The sequence below is a fragment of the Tinamus guttatus genome, unplaced genomic scaffold, assembly GCF_059628265.1.
Source record: "Tinamus guttatus ecotype Peru unplaced genomic scaffold, ASM5962826v1 Tinamus_guttatus_pri_ptg000472l, whole genome shotgun sequence".
Classification (NCBI taxonomy): Eukaryota; Metazoa; Chordata; class Aves; order Tinamiformes; family Tinamidae; genus Tinamus; species Tinamus guttatus.
The window spans coordinates 2,567,120-2,580,008 of record NW_028289006.1 but is presented as its reverse complement, the minus strand read 5'-3'; the positions used below and the strand labels follow the sequence as shown (position 1 = coordinate 2,580,008).

At 50.7% G+C, this 12,889-nt stretch overlaps 5 protein-coding genes across 5 annotated transcripts; 2 read left to right on the top strand and 3 right to left on the bottom strand.

The window, feature by feature from the left end:
• Positions 1-472: 472 nt before the first annotated feature.
• On the bottom strand, positions 473-953 carry LOC104566131 (histone H2B 1/2/3/4/6). The gene has a single exon (XM_010212880.2). It carries the CDS (start codon positions 902-904, stop codon positions 524-526), a length of 381 nt encoding a protein of 126 aa, XP_010211182.2. The 5' UTR covers positions 905-953; the 3' UTR covers positions 473-523.
• Positions 954-5,575: 4,622 nt separating this feature from the next.
• Positions 5,576-5,954, top strand: LOC148593003 (histone H4). The gene has a single exon (XM_088532978.1). It carries the CDS (start codon positions 5,576-5,578, stop codon positions 5,885-5,887), a length of 312 nt encoding a protein of 103 aa, XP_088389104.1. The 3' UTR covers positions 5,888-5,954.
• Positions 5,955-6,954: 1,000 nt separating this feature from the next.
• LOC104577405 (histone H3) lies at positions 6,955-7,384 on the bottom strand. Its single transcript, XM_010224864.2, has one exon. The coding sequence runs from the start codon at positions 7,382-7,384 to the stop codon at positions 6,974-6,976; it is 411 nt and encodes a 136-aa protein (XP_010223166.2). The 3' UTR covers positions 6,955-6,973.
• A 909-nt stretch (positions 7,385-8,293) lies between these two features.
• LOC148593002 (histone H3) lies at positions 8,294-8,708 on the top strand. Its single transcript, XM_088532839.1, has one exon. The coding sequence runs from the start codon at positions 8,294-8,296 to the stop codon at positions 8,702-8,704; it is 411 nt and encodes a 136-aa protein (XP_088388965.1). The 3' UTR covers positions 8,705-8,708.
• A 1,014-nt stretch (positions 8,709-9,722) lies between these two features.
• Positions 9,723-10,101, bottom strand: LOC148593001 (histone H4). Its single transcript, XM_088532840.1, has one exon. The coding sequence runs from the start codon at positions 10,099-10,101 to the stop codon at positions 9,790-9,792; it is 312 nt and encodes a 103-aa protein (XP_088388966.1). The 3' UTR covers positions 9,723-9,789.
• Between the last annotated feature and the right edge of the window lie 2,788 nt (positions 10,102-12,889).

Below are 12,889 nucleotides of genomic sequence, written 5' to 3'. Positions count from 1 at the left end.
TAAGGACAGAAACTACTTTTTTAATTATTTTTTGCCTCCGGGTGAATGGTTGCGGTGCGAAGAAGACATATTCTTAATAGTAATTGAAACCTGCCTAAACTACAAAGCAAGAGAAACTTAAAACATATAGTCAGTTATTACAGTATATATATTTTTAAAGGACTCCCTGCCTTCCCCCCAGAGGCTTCCATGTTTCGAAATAGAAGCGCTAACAAACGCGAGAATGAAAAAGTTGCTTTTATTCTCAACCACATTCAAGCTCAGAAGCGATAGCATGATAGCAAAATGTAGTTCAATACTTCTAGTATGACATACTTTAAACCAGTACAGAATTAAAAGCCCTCCAAATTCTAAAGAAACAATTAAGTCCATGAAATAGTGGAATTATTATAATTTAGTTATTTATAAATAGAACTGAATTTACATACCTTTCTTGAATCAAGAGTAAAATCAGCCCTTCTACTTGAAAAAATAGGTGGCTCTTAAAAGAGCCTTTGGGTTAAAACAGACGGTCCAGGACGCTCTACTTGGAGCTGGTGTACTTGGTGACAGCCTTGGTGCCCTCGGAGACGGCGTGCTTGGCCAGCTCGCCGGGCAGCAGCAGCCGCACGGCCGTCTGGATCTCCCGCGACGTGATGGTGGAGCGCTTGTTGTAGTGCGCCAGGCGCGACGCCTCGCCGGCGATGCGCTCGAAGATGTCGTTCACGAAGGAGTTCATGATGCCCATGGCCTTAGACGAGATGCCCGTGTCCGGGTGCACCTGCTTCAGCACCTTGTACACGTAGATGGAGTAGCTCTCCTTGCGGCTCTTCTTGCGCTTTTTGTCGCCCTTCTTCTGCGTCTTGGTCACCGCCTTCTTGGAGCCCTTCTTGGGCGCGGGCGCAGACTTCGCTGGCTCAGGCATGCCGACAACTCTCTGATCGCACCGGAGCACCAGAGTAGCTGCGAATGCTGCTACTCCCGTATTTATAGGGGCCTTATGCAAATCTACAGCCTCCGCTCTCTGCGTTCCTACTGGCTAACGGCGCCAGTGACGTCGCTTCTGGCACAAAGCACTTTGCCATTGGTGCATTACGAATTCCATGTTCCTATTGGCTAGAGGTCACAACCGTGGCCAGCCAATTACGACGAGCCGTTTCAATCGCTGAACGGTCCCGGATAAAGATTGTCTGGGGGGTTCTGAACGGGTTTGAGGAAGTCTTGGCCGCAAGTCCGCCGGGTTGCGTGCGCCCGCCCGGCCGTGGGGCCGTCTAGCCAGCTATAGCGATAAATATGTATATACACGGCGAGATTATCGTCATTTTCTTCAGATGACTCTTTTTTTTTGTCTTATTATACTACATACATACATACATGCACCCTCCATATATTTATGTATGGATGGACAGATGTACACTTTATATAATAGCCTACATATATAGCAGTCATGATCTAAAGGGATAAGAGAAATATATAAACATATAGCCCCCAAAATTGTTCACCTTTTGGGATACTAATCATTAGTGTTTGAAAAAAAATCTTCTCTCCCATATGTGCATGGTATGTCTTTTACAATGTTAAATAAGTCGAGAATTTTGTTCTCATTTCTGATTTGGGAGGAAGAATGTGTGCATTTTTGGACATAAGCATTGGAAGAATAATTAGAAAGCAAAAAAATTCTTGGTAATGAAAATATAACGTGCCTTTAAAATTGGATTCCGAATTTATCATGAATCAGAAATTCAGACTGTTCTCCTGTTTGCAGAAGCAGCAAATGTATTTTAATAGATAAAATGATTTTATAATATAAAAAAATCCGATCTGTTAAGGATTTTGCTTTGTATAATCAAAGAATAAATGTGCTTTGATTTTGATGGATGTTTACCCTGTATGTTTGCACAAATGTGTGTTAGGAGTATTTTTTAAATTAAAATGTCTTGTGGCTCATTATACAATGGCAACAAAACCAAATAATCAAGGAGACAATATGAATAAGGATTGTGTTAGAGATTCTAGTATAAAGAATGAAAATATCTCAAAAATTATCAGGCTTCTCATGCCTCGCCCGCCACCCCCGCCCTGCACACACATATACATACACACTTTCAAAATTTTTTTATGTCTGAAGGAAGGCTGAGTACAGAATTGGACCTTTCCTGTAAAACTTGTCTGCGAGTGTCCCTGTTGTGCTCAGCACCTAATCTGGGGAAAGCAAAAAGCAGCTATCAGAGTTAGGCATCTTATGCTGCTTCCCTGATGCTCCAGCTCTCTGCTTTACCGCTCCTTCTCCCTGCCAGGGTCAAGGAACATCTCCCTCTGCCCCATTTCCCTCTCTCCTCACTGTCTGACCTCTGGACCAGTTTGGACAAATAAGGCAGGCAGGAGCTGCCTCTGTCTTTTGGCGAGGACTACTTTTCTCTTTCTCAGAAAGGCAGGCGGATAATCCAGGGTGCTATATCTTCTAAGAAGTAAACAATCCCTGTATTTGTTGTGAACCTTGATGCTTCCTTTTGTAATACACTTTACCTGGAAGAGCGGTCAACAGAGAACCCCTCTGTCTTGGCCGTGGCAGTTATTCTCACAAACACCTATGAAAGTCCGGGCCTTGGCATAACCCCAACACAGAGTGGCCTGGGCTTCCCGATTTTGCCTCAATGGCAGGGAAAAAAAAAAAAAAAAAAAAAGGCTGTTGATTGTCTTATGTACCCCGGAAGAGAAAATATAGGATGACACGGGACAGTATAATGGTAAAATCAACACCTTCTGGTCTAGGAGTAAATTATGGAAGAGAAAACAGACAGCTCTTTTGCTTAAAACAAAAATATCTTATTCAGACAAACACTATCTGTTAATCCCTTTGAGTCTGTTGGTCAGTCTCAGACAAAAGTGACAATTGATCTAGGTGGGAGACACTCAGTTTCAACAGGTTCACCAAGATCTGATAAGCAGAATGAAAACGGGCTAGACCTCCCCTGAGTAAAGGGAACAGATACGACCTGAAAAACTACTGCTTGATAATAGCCTGAGAAATGAAAAATCAGCTCATAACTGCAGGTCAATTACTTCGGATGTACTTCTTAAAGAGGTAGTTAGGGAGCAGCTGCAGAGGGCTGGAAAAAAAAAATGAGGGCAGGAGGGAGTTAGGAGAACATTAGTAGCTTTCTATAAAGGAAGCTGAAGTTCTTAAAAAGAAGGGAAAGTGAAACTTCAGAAATGATGGTGGAGGAACTGAGACTAGAGATCAGGCTATAGGGACACAGAAATCAGGTTTTAAATTTCAGGTTAAAAATTTCTTGGTAATCTAAACAAACTGCTGTTGAACTAGATGGGAAGTTCTTAAGATTGTCCACCCACTTTAACAACAATGGAAGTGCTAGTGATTAGCCAAGGCCCTGGATTGTCCCACAGAAATAAACCTGTCTAGTTAGGAGCCTGGGTCAAAGGCAGGGAACAGAGAAAAGGCTTCATTAGCAGCTCCAGTGCAACTGAGCAGTCTCAGAGATTGACTTTGTTACCAGTCCACTTTCCACTGCTAAACCTATGTAACTGTGGGGCACTGTCTTTTCCCCGAGGATGTTTCCTATAGGAAAATACCTTGTCTTGCAGGTGCAGCTTTTATCAATTCAGTTAACTCCTCAGGCTGGAAGTTCCTAGAAGATAATGAAAAATGATACAGCTTAATATAAAGCTAATGTTTTGCCACTACAGCTCCTGGATGGGTTATGCACAGATTTTTTTTTCCTTTTTTTTTTTTTTCAGGGACATAACCTTTCTCATTCTGAAGTCTGAAGTCAGAAGCATAATTCTTTTTCTGATAGTGCTTGTTGTCCAGAAATGGCTTCACAAAAAATTGAATTCACAAACTGTATCTTATCTCTTATCCCACATTCTACAGCCTCATTGACCAGGACTGTTGGAGAACTATGCTGTCTTATGAGGAAAAGAAAAGAATCCGTGTAACAGCTTTGGCTTACTGAATACAGAGCTGATACCGAAGGCTACTGGAAGAAAAAAAAAAATCCCTCACCCCCGCCAAAAAATATCCAAAGCAAAAAGATGAGAGAAAAAAAAAAAGGAAAAAAAACCCCACGTTTTTTAACACTAGTGGAATGGAATAGATGCTAGCTGTTTTAACTCAGTTTCTGAACTTCATTTAATTTTATTCGAGTGTATTGCACTGTGCAGGCAAACAGGGAGAAAAGCCACGGAAAGATATCAGGAAAAAGACCTAGACCAGTTTAATCAAGGAGAGAAGTCTAGGACGGGACATTAGAGTTATTCCAAATATACTAATGCTGAAACACAGCTTTTTACATGGATGTGATTATACTGGCAAACTATTTTCGAAGTGTATGAGGGACCTTAAAATCAAATCAGAGTGGTCTCCTATTGGTAGCTGTTAGGGGGTCTTTTAGATGATGAGGCTGGAGCATTAAATCTATTTGTGTTATATGCGGTATACCTAGCCACTGAAAGTGAAAAGAGTCTTTCTTGGTATTTTGAATTGTTGAGTGCCACTGTCAACTGAAGATTTTCTAATAAGTAAGGCATTCCATAAATACATATACCAAATGATTTCAAGAATATGAAATTCCTGCACCAAAAAAAAAAGTTATGACTTGGAATAAAGAGATAATGGGAGAGTGGAGAATATAGTTTAGTTTCTGAAAGTAATGATTTTTGACAACCTGAAATTTCTAAAAACAACGAGAAAAAAAAAGAATCATTACAGTGATGTGCTTTTCGCTATAACAGTGGCAATGCAAATGCATCTGATAAAAAATTCTGTTCCAAAAAAACCCATTATAAGCAGAAATAACAGGAAAAGGAAGACTAAGGCATGGTATCTATCAACAAAATGCATATGCCAGGTATGACTGTAACTAAAAAAAGAACATATAAAAGGACTGCATAGTTTCAAATGTTCTAGCAATCTGAAAAAAAAAGGTATATAATAGTTCTATTGGACTGTAAGATTCTAACTCGATTCTCTAAAAAAGATGAGACGCGAAGCCGCTACAACCGCCCCACAGCGCCTTTGTTGGAGCGACGCGAAATGGCGGCCGCGGCAGCGGGGAGGGCGGGGCGGCGGCCCCGGGACTCGCGCCCCCATTGGCCACATTTTGCTGCAGACTCGCGCCCAGCGCCCCCGGCCGCGACCCACCCCCCGCCTCCGTCCCCCCCCACCTCCCGCCACCGTCCCCACGAGCCGGGCGAGGCCGCGGGCACCGAGCGCCGCGGGGAGGGCGCGGGGAGCCGCGTCGTGCGCGGCCGCGCGAGACGGAGCCGCTGCCCGAGACGGAGCCGCCGCCCGCGGGCTCCCCGCGCTGGGCCCGGAAGCCTCTCGCCCCGCCCTGCAGCTCCCGGCGCCCGCCCGCGCGCGGGAGCGTCCCCGTGACTGTCGCCGGGGAGCGGGTGGGGAAGGAGAGAAGGAGGGAGGGAAAGAGGGAGGGAGCGGGGCAGGAGAAGAGCCCGCCCTTGGCCTGCCCCGCCGCCCGCCCCAGTCCCCAACCAGGTCGGACCGCCGGCCATATAGAGCGGGCGCGGGCGCCGCTTCCCGCCACTCGCAGCGCGTCTCGGGAGTGTAGGCGGCAGCATGTCTGGCAGGGGCAAGGGCGGCAAGGGGCTCGGCAAGGGCGGCGCCAAGCGCCACCGCAAGGTGCTGCGCGACAACATCCAGGGCATCACCAAGCCGGCCATCCGGCGCCTGGCTCGGCGCGGCGGCGTCAAGCGCATCTCGGGGCTCATCTACGAGGAGACGCGCGGCGTGCTCAAGGTGTTCCTGGAGAACGTGATCCGCGACGCCGTCACCTACACGGAGCACGCCAAGCGCAAGACGGTCACGGCCATGGACGTGGTGTACGCGCTCAAGCGCCAGGGCCGCACCCTCTACGGCTTCGGCGGCTAAGTTGGGCTCGGCAACGCTCGCGCTTCTGCAACAACAACAACACAAAGGCTCTTTTCAGAGCCACCCACCTTGTCGAGAGAAGGGCTTTGATCGCTTCTTGCGCCACGAACGCATGTTGCCTTGGGACTTGCCGATTTGGGGCGAGGGAGGGGGAAACGGACCCTCAGGAGAAGGCGGGGAGGGGAGGGTGGGCGCTGCTTGACCCGTAACCTTGTTTCTTTCACCCTACACCACATTCAGAAAGAAAAAAAAAAAGTGCTTTAAAGGGGGAGAAAATTATTATTTTTTTTTTTAAAAAAAAAAAGCTTCGACCGTCCTCAGAAAAGAGAAGGGCTGCGGCAGCTTCTCAGCTGCATCCCTCCTCGCTGGGCTCGAAAGAAAAGCGCTCGTTTGCGCGTTGAAATCAGGGGACAGGGAGAGGCTGCCTGAACGCGCTCCTTTGAGAGGGGGGCGGTTAGAGGAAGGGAAGCCGAGACCCGGCGCCCAGACGTGAGCGGCAGCCGGAGCGGGGCTGTGGGAGAGCTCTCTCCCACCGCCGGCCACGGGCTGGGGAGAACCTCGGGCGCACGCGGGCTGCCCGTAAAATGGCGGGACCGTTTCCTCCTCCCGCCATGGCGCGCTCTGCTCCGTGGGCGGAGAAAAGAGAGAGGAGAGGGGGGAGAGGGGAAGGAAGAAGAGGGAGCAGAAACGGCTCGAAACACTTGTGGCGCCACAGATTCTGTAAAGAGCGGGCTGCCAGGCCGGCGCAAAACGCCTTTTTGCCTCCAGCCGAGCGGGACAGGTGGGTCCCCTCCGCCACTGCACGTCCCCATACATCGAGCCTTAACCCCAGCAGCGCCGGCTTAAGAGGACTGAAGGCACCCGGAAGGGCAGGAGGGGGATGGGGAGGAGGGAACGGAGCCCAGAGCGCTGCTCCCACGCGCACTGCGCAAAATGCCGCCAGGGCCGAGTCCACGCCCGGCACTGGCCACCCCCCGGCCTTCCCCAAGAACAGGGATAACAGCTCTCCTCCGTGCCAAAGTGGTGGCTCTTAAAAGAGCCTTTGGTTTGGGTGGTCGCAGCGGGGCGCCGGCTCCGGCAGGAGCCTCAGGCGCGCTCGCCGCGGATGCGCCGGGCGAGCTGGATGTCCTTGGGCATGATGGTGACGCGCTTGGCGTGGATGGCGCACAGGTTGGTGTCCTCGAAGAGCCCCACCAGGTAGGCCTCGCTCGCCTCCTGCAGCGCCATCACGGCCGAGCTCTGGAAGCGCAGGTCCGTCTTGAAGTCCTGCGCGATCTCGCGCACCAGCCGCTGGAAGGGCAGCTTGCGGATCAGCAGCTCCGTCGACTTCTGGTAGCGCCGGATCTCGCGCAGCGCCACCGTGCCGGGCCGGTAGCGGTGCGGCTTCTTCACGCCGCCCGTGGCCGGCGCGCTCTTGCGGGCCGCCTTGGTGGCCAGCTGCTTGCGCGGCGCCTTCCCGCCCGTCGACTTACGCGCTGTCTGCTTCGTGCGCGCCATGACTGAGTTCCCCCTTACAGGAAAACCAAAGATGAACAAAGAAATGCGGAATCGGCGCGCCGCTCTGGCTCCTATTTATATCCCCCGCTCTTTCCCCATTGGTTGATCGAAAGACTCGCTCTCATTGGACGGATTTGAAAGACCCGCGTTAGCAAAGGCGCCCCAACCAGCTTTCTCAGGGAGGTCTGCTCCTACCTGGAGCTTTTATTTATAAATGCGATTTTTTTTCTTTATGATTTTTTATTGTGCTTTAGATATTTTCTTTTCCTTTCTATATAGCGACGTATCTATAAAAAAGTAAATAAATATGGTTAGAGTAACCCAGAACATATTTTCACTATGTTCTATAATAATCTATAGATTTAAAACATTAACACTGTAACCGTTGCAGCTCACGTTCTCGTAAACAGGGGAAAAATTATCATGCTTCACGTTCTACTGTAAAGATAGTGAAGCACTTATTAACGCAGTGTTCTTCCGGTCTTCTAATATTAAAGAGCCAAAGTCTCTTTTAAAGACCTGAGCGTTCTTTCATTTTATACCCGAAATCGAGATTTTATGTTATCCTCTCTTTCAGAGGGTAAACCTTACCTCAATCTTCTGTATGTAAGTGCTTATTGTTACGAATAGTAACCATATCTCAACGAGCTTTTTCACTCACAAAGAAAAAGCGACGTAACTGCGGAAAGAAGAGCCGATTACGCCCCCCTCTCCCTTTAACACGAATTCGGAGAGGAAGGGCCCGCAGCGCGCGGGGAACGGGCAAGGGGGCGGGGAAGATTTCGAACGCGCCAATGAGATTCTTCCCTGCGAGCAGCCGAGGGGGAGGGGTAGCAGCGGCCTATAAATAGAGCTCGAGGGGCTGCGCGCTGCTTCTTTCCGTTGTCGGAAAAAAAGTGCAGCGAGAGGATGGCGCGCACGAAGCAGACGGCGCGTAAGTCGACGGGCGGGAAGGCGCCGCGCAAGCAGCTGGCCACCAAGGCGGCCCGCAAGAGCGCGCCGGCCACGGGCGGCGTGAAGAAGCCGCACCGCTACCGGCCCGGCACGGTGGCGCTGCGCGAGATCCGGCGCTACCAGAAGTCGACGGAGCTGCTGATCCGCAAGCTGCCCTTCCAGCGGCTGGTGCGCGAGATCGCGCAGGACTTCAAGACGGACCTGCGCTTCCAGAGCTCGGCCGTGATGGCGCTGCAGGAGGCGAGCGAGGCCTACCTGGTGGGGCTCTTCGAGGACACCAACCTGTGCGCCATCCACGCCAAGCGCGTCACCATCATGCCCAAGGACATCCAGCTCGCCCGGCGCATCCGCGGCGAGCGCGCCTGAGGCTCCTGCCGGAGCCGGCGCCCGGCTGCGACCGCCCAAACCAAAGGCTCTTTTAAGAGCCACCACTTTGGCACGGAGGAGAGCTGTTATCCCTGTTCTTGGGGAAGGCCGGGGGGTGGCCAGTGCCGGGCGTGGACTCGGCCCTGGCGGTATTTTGCGCAGTGCGCGTGGGAGCAGCGCTCTGGGCTCCGTTCCCTCCTCCCCATCCCCCTCCTGCCCTTCCGGCTGCCTTCAGTCCTCTTAAGCCGGCGCTGCTGGGGTTAAGGCTCGATGTATGGGGACGTGCAGTGGCGGAGGGGACCCACCTGTCCCGCTCGGCTGGAGGCAAAAAGGCGTTTTGCGCCGGCCTGGCAGCCCGCTCTTTACAGAATCTGTGGCGCCACAAGTGTTTCGAGCCGTTTCTGCTCGCTCTTCTTCCTTCCCCTTCTCCCCCCTCTCCTCCCTCTTTTCTCCGCCCACGGAGCAGAGCGCGCCATGGCGGGAGGAGGAAACGGTCCCGCCATTTTACGGGCAGCCCGCGTGCGCCCGAGGTTCTCCCCAGCCCGTGGCCGGCGGTGGGAGAGAGCTCTCCCACAGCCCCGCTCCGGCTGCCACTCACGTCTGGGCGCCGGGTCTCGGCTTCCCTTCCTCTAACCGCCCCCCCCTCAAAGGAGCGCGTTCGGGCAGCCTCTCCCCGCCCCCTGATTTCAACGCGCAAACGAGCGCTTTTCTTTCGAGCCCAGCGAGGAGGGATGCAGCTGAGAAGCTGCCGCAGCCCTTCTCTTTTCTGAGGAGGGTCGAAGCTGTTTTTTTTTTTTAAAAAAAATAATAATTTTCTCCCCCTTTAAAGCACTTTTTTTTTCTTTCTGAATGTGGTGTAGGGTGAAAGAAACAAGGTTACGGGTCAAGCAGCGCCTCCCCTCCCCTCCCCGCTTTCTCCTGAAGGTCCGTTTCCCCCTCCCTCGCCCCAAATCGGCAAGTCCCAAGGCAACATGCGTTCGTGGCGCAAGAAGCGATCAAAGCCCTTCTCTCGACAAGGTGGGTGGCTCTGAAAAGAGCCTTTGTGCTGTTGTTGTTGCAGAAGCGCGAGCGTTGCCGAGCCCAACTTAGCCGCCGAAGCCGTAGAGGGTGCGGCCCTGGCGCTTGAGCGCGTACACCACGTCCATGGCCGTGACCGTCTTGCGCTTGGCGTGCTCCGTGTAGGTGACGGCGTCGCGGATCACGTTCTCCAGGAACACCTTGAGCACGCCGCGCGTCTCCTCGTAGATGAGCCCCGAGATGCGCTTGACGCCGCCGCGCCGAGCCAGGCGCCGGATGGCCGGCTTGGTGATGCCCTGGATGTTGTCGCGCAGCACCTTGCGGTGGCGCTTGGCGCCGCCCTTGCCGAGCCCCTTGCCGCCCTTGCCCCTGCCGGACATGCTGCCGCCTACACTCCCGAGACGCGCTGCGAGTGGCGGGAAGCGGCGCCCGCGCCCGCTCTATATGGCCGGCGGTCCGACCTGGTTGGGGACTGGGGCGGGCGGCGGGGCAGGCCAAGGGCGGGCTCTTCTCCTGCCCCGCTCCCTCCCTCTTTCCCTCCCTCCTTCTCTCCTTCCCCACCCGCTCCCCGGCGACAGTCACGGGGACGCTCCCGCGCGCGGGCGGGCGCCGGGAGCTGCAGGGCGGGGCGAGAGGCTTCCGGGCCCAGCGCGGGGAGCCCGCGGGCGGCGGCTCCGTCTCGGGCAGCGGCTCCGTCTCGGGCAGCGGCTCCGTCTCCCGCGGCCGCGCACGACGCGGCTCCCCGCGCCCTCCCCGCGGCGCTCGGTGCCCGCGGCCTCGCCCGGCTCGTGGGGGCGGCGGCGGGAGGTGGGGGGGGACGGAGGCGGGGGGTGGGTCGCGGCCGGGGGCGCTGGGCGCGAGTCTGCAGCAAAATGCGGCCAATGGGGGCGCGAGTCCCGGGGCCGCCGCCCCGCCCTCCCCGCTGCCGCGGCCGCCATTTCGCGTCGCTCCAACAAAGGCGCTGTGCGGCGGACGGGGTAGGCTGGGATGCGGGCGCTACATTTCCTGTTGTGCCGCGTTTGTGTCAGTGTTCTGTGTTAGGCCGCGGGAATCGCCAGGACATGTTTGGCTTTTCATGTCACCCATCATGGAGCTGTAGCTGCGGGTAAAGTTGCTGTATTTACACAGAGGTTGCGGCGTTTTTGTGTAGTAGTCCTTAACGGAGCAATTATTTTTCTTTTCCACCTAGGTGACCGTATTTTCTCCTATATATTGTGTTTTATTGGTGGCAAATAGAAGCTGGATGAATTAAATATGCAAGATAGACTAAAATATTTTTGTGTATAATTATGCCTTTAATTTGCTCTGCATAAACTAATTATCTTAAGGATAGATTTCCAGACACTTGGCTTCTCACTTCTGACACTGTTAAGTTTTAGTGTAAAAGTACTGTAGGGAGCAGCAACACTCAGGTCCCTTTAGCCACTTCAAGGCTGAATCAGTTATTCTAAGGTGCTCTATTTTTTCAGGTCCTTGAAATTTTACAAATTATTTCATGCACTGTAATACATAATGAAATATATATCTACATAATGCATCATTTGAAATGGTTAATGGAGTAAAAACTTTTGAAAACAAAAGAAAATATATCACTTTTTTCCCTTCTATTTATTAGTTTAAACATGAGTTCTTTATGACAGAAATCTCTGTAAAACTTGTGCGTTCTTAAAACTATTTTGCTCTTTGATTGTTATTTCTCTAGTTCAGGACCTTATCACCCAGTATTAAATATCATAGGAATTCTTGCTGATAGTGGTAACTATGTATTTTACTATACATTCGTATGAAATCTTCTGTTCAAGACTGCTAAAAGATCTTCCTCGTCCTCTCTTCCTCTGTTCATTTCTCAGCTTTTCTATAGTTTTGTTTTCTTTTCCCCTAGGGTTTTTGAGTGGCTCAGGTGTTATATTCTTATAGATATTTCACATAAACACTTCACCATCCTTAGGGCAACTTTGCAAGCCAACGTGTTCAGCTCCCCTGCCAAGTATGTTTGTATGTAGATTAGCTTTCTATTAAAAGTTTTCGGTCATTTTAGCAGTTTTATTTCCTTTATGTAGTTATTTTTAGTTCACTGATCAACTCTTTTCCTGGTATTGTGTTTGTGAGGTGTGACAGTCCAACTGTCGAGGAGTTGGACTGAGCCGAAACAGCTAATGGCATAAATTGTCCTTGCCCTCAGCAATACATTAGCACCAGAAAGGGTAAAAGATCCATGTTCAGAAGCCTAAGGTCTTACCATGAGTGTTGTTACATAGAACCTTTGTAGACATGACAGCGATATCCTAGCACATAGATTGCTATAGGTGTGCTTGAATAATCTGAGGAAAATGGTCCTATATTTCTTGACTGCTAATATCAAGTTACATTTATCCATATTTACCTTTTGCATACCAAACTACAGAAAGTTTTTTACTGCTTTTATTTAAGCATACTGTACATGTCTGGCATCTTCGTGAGCAGCCTTAGATGTGAAATAACGTTTTGTATGTTATTGAGCTTTTATAGAACTTTTGAAGGAAGATAAAATTAAACCAAAAGGAATAGCATACGTCCAGTACATATTTGCAGTTCAGATATTTTCACATCCTGGAAAACCAAGAGAGCATGTAGAGCAATATAAATTTACTGAATTCTGGAGTAAAGCTTTCTTTCCTGAAGTGACATCCTGATTTGCTTGTTCTCTGTGGCTCAGTGTTCCTGATGGCCTGTTCACATTGACTACTTTACTCCAAGAACAAACAAGTGCAGATTAATCCATGAATTACCTATTAACCATCTTTAAAAAGCAGCTTTCTCCATAACTCAAGACAGTGTGGGGAAAGTGAAGAGGTTTTTTTTGTTTTTTTTTTTTTTTTGCTCTGAAGACACTGCCTTAGATGAAAGAACCTTGTCATGTCTCTCCATGTTGCAGCAGCCATGGGACCATGGACAGACAGAGGAGGTTGGGAGAGGGCAAGAGAGAGAGAGAGGGAACAGCCCTACTCATCTTCCTACTCCAGGTATGTCAGAGAAAGTTGTAATGCTCTTTTGCTCTTCTATACCTGCTTTGAATCTCTGACCTCCCATCTTTTATTCTTGTTCATACCCTTAATCTTCCCCAAAGGCATCCTCTAGAGGAGGAGGCTGTTGAAATATGAAAACTGTACGTTTTCCCTTCAGACACCC

Bases quoted from the DNA above. Each gene is read 5' to 3' on its own strand.
- LOC104566131 (XM_010212880.2), bottom strand. From the start codon at position 904: ATGCCTGAGCCAGCGAAGTCTGCGCCCGCGCCCAAGAAGGGCTCCAAG.
- LOC148593003 (XM_088532978.1), top strand. From the start codon at position 5,576: ATGTCTGGCAGGGGCAAGGGCGGCAAGGGGCTCGGCAAGGGCGGCGCC.
- LOC104577405 (XM_010224864.2), bottom strand. From the start codon at position 7,384: ATGGCGCGCACGAAGCAGACAGCGCGTAAGTCGACGGGCGGGAAGGCG.
- LOC148593002 (XM_088532839.1), top strand. From the start codon at position 8,294: ATGGCGCGCACGAAGCAGACGGCGCGTAAGTCGACGGGCGGGAAGGCG.
- LOC148593001 (XM_088532840.1), bottom strand. From the start codon at position 10,101: ATGTCCGGCAGGGGCAAGGGCGGCAAGGGGCTCGGCAAGGGCGGCGCC.